The sequence below is a fragment of the Perkinsus marinus genome, assembly GCF_000006405.1.
Source record: "Perkinsus marinus ATCC 50983 genomic scaffold scf_1104296958234, whole genome shotgun sequence".
NCBI lineage: Eukaryota > Perkinsozoa > Perkinsida > Perkinsidae > Perkinsus > Perkinsus marinus.
Window position 1 is genome coordinate 192,571 of NW_003206847.1, and position 7,495 is coordinate 200,065.

Here is a 7,495-nt window from a genome sequence, read left to right on the forward strand (position 1 = left end):
ACACTTCTCGTATATCCTCCTATGCTCAGTTGAACTCAGCTGAGGAAAGCGAACATTTTTCGCTGCACTGTTACTATCAATACCCATAACTTTTCCTTCTCGTAAACTCGCAAAATTCTCCAATCGAAATTTCCTTACATCACTCAAGCCCAGCACGAACAGAAAAAAATGAACTCTACGGTGTATCAATAACATGACAGGTCTCCGCCGATGATGATGTCACTGACGCTACGGAGGAGCGAACGACATCAGAGAGACTCTCGTAAGGAGAGATCCACAGGTCTGTATCTGCCACATCACGAGCTGGGGTTAGCAGAAACACTGTTGGAGGAACATATGCTAGCTCCCTTCAGCTGAGCTCAAGAGCTCGTGTGAAAATATACAGAAACCAGGGAAAGGATTTCATCGAAATTTTTTTTATATTGTTACCAACACATGTAGTCAACCATAAGCATATTTTCACCGCACACTTAGAAAAAACAGAGTCCATCGATGATAAAGATGGTGACAAACTTGACACGTGGTGACCTACTTCATGGCAACTGGCCTCGTATAGACATCAACATCAGTGAACACGCTTTGTGACTCCGAATCGTACACACAGTGAAAAGGCCGACTCACTCGATCACAGTACCTGACATAACGCGACTAAGCAAAGCCCAATAGCAGACACACATCCAGATGGCACTTACGCTTTCATCTGTATCTTGGCATCCTCCATACTCTTCGCTGCGAAGTACACCGGTTGCATTTTAGTGATCGGGTACTCCTAAAAGGAAGCTCCTTAATATCAACTGATGCCCATCGTCACTTCATTAGCAGCTTCCTCAGGGTCCCAGGGTTTTATAGATATACTAGGATTAGTCGGCGAAGTAGAATGTAGGAGCTCGCCATAAGATGAGAGCACTCCAGCTCCATACGCCTGTAACGCACCGTGTAGAAGCCGACGAGTTGACTGTGGCACGTACTTTCACAGCGCCTTTGAGATCAATGAGTAACCCAAACTCTACCGAGAACCAATAGCATGCCGCAAGCTTCTTGATAACGTCATCACTAGCACCTACAGTAGACCAGAATAGGCACATATTTCAAAGTGTCGTGTGCCCATGAAATTGATTCATCCCAGGAGTGGACTCATTAATAGTATATACGAATACTCCAGGATCTTATAGACCCGACAGGCTTATGACATTGGTGTACTCCGATTGTCGAGTCGATATAGTGAATGACCTTGCCACTCTTATCAAACAAACACCAGCTAGTGTCCATCGCTCGATCATTAACCTCACACGTAGATCTCCTTTTCCCCTCCAGGCCCCAATGGCTGCGGAGAACATCCGAGCGCAACGCTCAAGGACTCTTAAAAAGTGCTACCCGGCGGAGCGATGCACTTTTTCCTCACTGTAGTGCTCTCGCAATAAGGAGCCTCTATTAGCAAGCTCATCACACGGCCATGCCATACTAAAACAGGCTTGGTGTCGCCGATCTCTCCCGTCAGATTCGTTATACTACTCGAAGATAAGGAGGTGAAGATGACCAAAATATTTTTTTGTCGAGTTTCAAGTGCGCGACTTGGATTTATGGGTAATCAAGCACAGGGAGCTCAATGGTGAAAGAATTGGGTCGAAATGAAGGAAAAAAGTGTCCGCCCAGTTCGCGCGTTTCTGGGTAGCGCGTACTGTATACTTTACAGCTATCGACTTCGCTGCCGATCAAGACAAGTTTCAGTGAATATCATAGAAAACGCACACTTTGGTGTGAAAACGGGGGGGAAAAATCCGTATACTTCCAAACCCAGAAGTGTCACCAAATCATTGCGACTCAGTTCCCACAGAGCCTACCCAAACTAGCCAAACCAATGTACTGAGTGAAATCGGCGAAGTCAGGATTGAGGAACATCGGCGCATGCCCAAGTAATCTAAATCACAGCCAACATGAGTTCAACCTGAGAGAATTCTCATGCCACAGAGTACTTACTCGTGTATAACATCAGGCTCTGGAGTGTACATTGGCACTGAATGGTGCCTTACATATTGTGTCGAGAAGAATACCTACATCACATGGACAACACAGCTCGAAGGACCACAACGTAAAATTACTATATAATCGATTAATTTCACAATGGAACAATATTATACACTTTATACGATGAATGATGTATTGAAGTTTCACCAGTGATATGAAAAAACACTAGCGGAAAAAAAATTTCACAATTCACTTCATATCGGTCGCGAAAACATATACGTCCTACCATTTACATGGAATATTACGCCACTTCCCGTTAAGCGGGTGGAACTTCATCATACTAAAAACACGATAACTAAAGCACGGCTAACCTAGCGTCTAGGAATGCTGACCATTACTCTTGGAATCTTGATCAGAATATTTCCGACATCAAAATCTCCGAAAATTATATCGAAGCCCAATTTCAACATGAAAGCGAATACGAAACAACAACTAACAGCATCATTTGAGTTTCACCCTAGTGATATGAAAAACACTAGTGAAAAATATATTTCACGACTACTGCATCGCGTTGCTCACCTAGTTTTACGCCACTCCACGTAAAACGGGTGAAACTCCAATATGAATATCGTATATAGAATTTGATTGTAGATACTGGAGTTTCACCCTAGTGATATGAGAAAAACCAGTGAAAAAGATATTTCACGACTACTGCATCGCGTTTTTCACTGAGTTTTACGCCACTCCACTTAAAACGGGTGAAACTCCAATAACAAATAATCATCTTTCCCATCACTTTATCAAAATGACATTTCCCTACCCGAAATGCCAGAGCGTTGAGGAAGTCTCGACCACTGAGCAACCCTGTGACCGGCCGAAACTGGAATCCTGTTCTCGCCGACACGAAGTCCGACAACTCGTTCAGCTGAGGTATTTTTCGAGGTCCATATATCCCTACCATAAATTGCGCACATCCCACACAGAGTATTCTCACCGGCTTCAGTGAGAGCCTGTAGTGCATCATTATGTTCCTTGCAGGCATGCCTAGGATAGAGTTTAGTAAGCTCGTCCCAAACGTAACCCCAGGTCGCAACCTAACACGACTTGCGACTGAGTAAATAAAAAATCAACAAACTACGACTAAACCCCCCAAAATTCTTCCAGTGCAAATTCGCACAAGCTTAGAAAACGACAACTAACACTGAGTAGAGTCGCTGATACCTCTTTCTCTGTGTATTCAATCTGTGGTACAGGACCATCCGCCCCTCTGTACTTTGACGCCACTTTTGCTATCTCTTCACGCCTAGGGTAGCAAACCAGATAAGAGCACCAAATAAGGTCTTCTTCGATACCACAAAGGCGGCGAAATACAAAATGCGCACGCGTGCGCATTTCGTATGGCATTAATTCGACTGGTTCCATCTATCTCTCCAGACTAGACCAAAACCCTATTAGAAACTAAATGGCTTTAAGATGGAGGTTGTAACAATAAAATAAATACATCATGAAATGCTGTTATTGTTTTCTTGCAAACATTCATGTACAATATGATGTTCTACGTATATACAAAGTTGTATATGTGGTTGATATTATCAAATACTGATAATGGAGTTCCACGTGTTATATGAAAAACACGTTGAAAAATATATTTCACGACTACTGCATACCACCGAATATTGGGTTTTCACAGTGTATCGCGCCACTTCACGTAAAACGGGTTCAAACTCCAATAAATGAGAATCTATTCAGCTATTAACAACAAGCTATTAACAACAATAAACAACAACAAACTATTAACAACAACAATAACAATAACAATAACAATAACAACAATAACAACAATAACAATAACAGTAACAACAACAATAACAATAACAATAACAATAACAATAACAACAATAACAACAATAACAATAACAGTAACAACAACAATAACAATAACAATAACAATAACAATGACAGTAACAACAACAATAACAATGACAGTAACAATAACAGTAACAACAACAACAACAATAAACTATCAACAACAAACTAACAAGAACGAACTATTAACAACAGCGAAGTGATGCTTCCCACCTAGCGCGATATTCTGGATCGGTGAATCCTGGGTGGTCCGATTCGAGTTGATCCCCAGCATCGAGAGTGCTTCTGATAGGAATAAATGAAAATTACCGAAATTCCACAAATTCGTGGGAGTTTCCGTAAATTCCACTTACTTCGAAAATTGGTCCAAATCGCTGATATGCCTCGGAAACCAAGGCACATCTGGAGCTGCTATCTTGAACCTGATCATATATCCATCAATACTCATATTTCTTGCATATCCTTACAGTTGTCCATCCAATGTGAGGGGACGCAATTCTTCCAAAACCTCACGTGTCTTCGCCGATTCCCACGCGCCACGAAAATGCACATGGAACATCGCCTTATACGGCTCCAAAGGGGAACACCTTCCCATGTGCATGCGTGCATGCATACTTCATAACACGTCAAGATTCACCTATTGCTAACATGAGATAAACTGATACCCCTTCGACTGAAGATACTCAACGCCTCCACCAGAGACCCCGGTTTGTCATGAAGTGTGAATGCTATCCCTGAAACAACAAGCCAACAATTTTATACTATAGATATTGGAGTTTCACCCTAGTGATATGACAAACACTAGCGAAAAACATATTTCTCATTTCACTTGGCGGAAAACCCATGTGAGTAATGCAAAGCGCGTCAAACACTTGTGATTTGTCCGATGTAATGCACCAAAAGATTTCAATTCACTTCATATCGCGTTTTTCATGGAATATTCCGCCACTTCACATGAAACGGGTGAAACTCCAATATGAATATCGTATATAGAATTAGATTTTAGATACTGGAGTTTCACCCTAGTGATATGAAAAACACTAGTGAAAAACATATTTCAAGACTACTGCATCGCGTTTTTCACCGAGTTTTACGCCACTTCACGTAAAACGGGTGAAACTCCACTAATATTGATATATCATTGCTAAAAGAAGTAACCTTTTTCTCCCACCTATTGCCGGCTTTGTGTGTATTCTACTATTCTCCTCGCCCCCAAGAGTCGTCACCATCATCCTTCTAGATATCATACAGAAAGGCCTCACACGACACGAAATAGCCATCATCAGTTCAGTGACAGAATAAACAACAATGCAAAGAAAGTAATAATGGCAATATAACAACCCCTCGGGAATAACGATTTCGTATTCGGCGGCAGAGCTCAACTAAATTACTCCTTGATAGTCCTCAAAGAAAGTGAAGTACAACACATTCACTGTCCCGTATATCTTAATCTTCGACCCGTCAACCTTTCAAGTATCGACTCACACATCATGGCACTCAGGAGAACCTACTCCGTATCTTATCCGCTCAACCTCAAGATACCCCCCCCCACACTTTAACGTCAACTTAACCCAACATCGCTTCGCTGAAGCAATTTGACAGAAACCTTCGAAATGCGATGTTTTCCAGCGACCATCAGTCGCCGATAAACCTCGTTAAGGAGAACCCTATCCAGTGGCGGAGCGAAGCGTTGCATCTATACATTTTTCACAACGCTGCCACCCCTGTGTATCTATTTGCTTCCAGCCACTCTACTCATCTTCGCTTGAGCCTTCAAAGCAAATCCTTGCAGTTTATCAATACACTCATTCAACGACGCAAGGGTCTTCTCGATCGTTTTAAATTCGCCCTCAAGATATTCACGTCGAACCTTGACAAGAAAAAAACAAAAAATTATTTCGCTCGCCTCGCCCGAGATTTCCCACTCTGTAGGTTTCCGTGTCAACATTTGTCATCTGTATGTTACTCATATCGTCTTCCAGTCTGCGCATCATCGGCAATTTGAAGAAGGACTCAGCAAACTGAAAAAAACTGGAGTTTTATTTGTAAATTGTAATTCTCTGTGGAAAACGCGATATTCGCGATATGCAGTAGTCGTGAAATATATTTTTCATTTGTGTTTTTCATATCTTCGGTGAAACTCCAATACAAACAGCAGAACATTTCCAAATTTCCCCCCATTTCCTCAGAATTTTCCCAAAAGCTTATCTCACAAACTCCCTAGACAAAAAAACTGCCAAAAAATTTCGCCAAAAAAATTTTCTCATCTTACCAGCTCAATTTGATCAGATATTTGCGATCTTATGAACGAGAAGGTCTTCAACACCAGCATCTGCACTTTCTCCACAGCCTCATCGATTTGCTGTGGCTCCATCGGAATCCTTCCCAACCAATGAGACAATGTTGTTTCAATGCCACTACGCGACTAAACGAGAAACACAACTTCATCATCATCAGCACGCATGCGCACCAAGATTCCCAAAGAGGAAAAATTCCACCGAAAACTACAACCAATCCATCCATAGAAAATGCGACTATATGCAAACAAGAAACATATTTTCCAACGTAAATATCTCAACATCGTTCACGATAATTTCCCGAAAAATGACATTTGTATAATGGAGTTTCACCGTAGTGATATGAAAAACACTAGGCTACTGTCACTAGCGAAAAACACATTCCACGACTATCACAAGGCGCGAATATCGCATTTTCACGGAGTTTTACGCCACTTCACGTAAAACGGGTGAAACTCCAATATAACAAAATATGGTATAATATATGGCATCAAGATATAGATATATTGGAGTTTCACGACCCGTTTTACGTGAAGTGGCGTAATACTCGGTGAAAAACGCGAAATTCGCGGTGATCTGCAGTAGTCGTAAAATATGTTTTTCACCACTGTTTTATATCACTAGGGTGAAACCCCACTTAGAACTTTCATATAAATTTTTCATCATCATATTAATACTTCAAAACCCCGCTATATGAATTCTCCAAAGCTACCTCGATTTCCATAGGAATTCTCTTCTTAGTATCCTCGAAAGTTGGCAACTGCATATCATCAAACCCATCGTCAGTCGAATCGCTATCATTCTGTTTGCTGCTTCTCAAACTACTATCGTCATCATCCGCTCTATCATCATTTTCGAGATTCTCCAAACCCGAAGATCCACGTTTCAAAAATACCCAAGGATTCGAAAAAGTTGACGCCAGAGTATTATCGAACAACTCCATAAACTGAAAATAAAAAAACACACAATTTTACGCACGCGGAAAAAATTTTTTCAACCATTTTAAGGCGGAAAATTGAGGAAATAATTGAAGTTTAAAATTTTCCGTAATAATGAGGAAATATTTTTTGATAATTTTCAGTGGAAATTCCCCTGGAAATAATGAAAAATATTTCCTCTTCTCATAAGGGAAAGGATCTTCCGTAACTCCAGTGAAAGATACGAAACGGGTCCGATCAAAAAAGATGGTATCGAACTAAAACAATGGAGTTTCACACGTTTACGTGAAGTGGCGTAAAACTCGTGAAAAACGCGATATTCGCGGTGATATGCAGTAGTCGTGGAATATGTTTTTCACTAGTGTTTTTCATATCACTAGGGTGAAACTCAAACAATATTCACATATATCTTTGAGCTCAGTGTTAGAG

The 7,495-nt window shown here is 41.1% G+C and overlaps 2 protein-coding genes across 2 annotated transcripts in view; both read right to left on the reverse strand.

Annotated features, from left to right (window-relative positions):
- Positions 1–528: 528 nt before the first annotated feature.
- Pmar_PMAR006021 (tyrosine/tryptophan monooxygenase, putative) lies at positions 529–5,111 on the reverse strand (the record flags this gene model as incomplete). Its single annotated transcript, XM_002774394.1, has 13 exons — positions 529–634; positions 693–769; positions 812–922; positions 969–1,060; positions 1,842–1,918; positions 1,978–2,051; positions 2,786–2,919; positions 2,960–3,059; positions 3,187–3,268; positions 4,045–4,116; positions 4,185–4,253; positions 4,469–4,565; positions 5,030–5,111. The coding sequence occupies 13 exons, from the start codon at positions 5,109–5,111 to the stop codon at positions 529–531; spliced, it is 1,173 nt and encodes a 390-aa protein (XP_002774440.1).
- A 355-nt stretch (positions 5,112–5,466) lies between these two features.
- Pmar_PMAR006022 (Interferon-induced GTP-binding protein Mx3, putative) overlaps positions 5,467–7,495 on the reverse strand; it is a gene marked incomplete at its 5' end in the record, with an annotated part of 7,538 nt that continues 5,509 nt past the window's right edge. The window contains 4 exons of the mRNA XM_002774395.1: positions 5,467–5,701; positions 5,757–5,852; positions 6,104–6,256; positions 6,841–7,074. Of these exons, the coding sequence (XP_002774441.1) occupies positions 5,564–5,701; positions 5,757–5,852; positions 6,104–6,256; positions 6,841–7,074 (621 nt within the window). The 3' untranslated portion in view covers positions 5,467–5,563. The remainder of the gene's footprint in view (positions 5,702–5,756; positions 5,853–6,103; positions 6,257–6,840; positions 7,075–7,495) is intronic.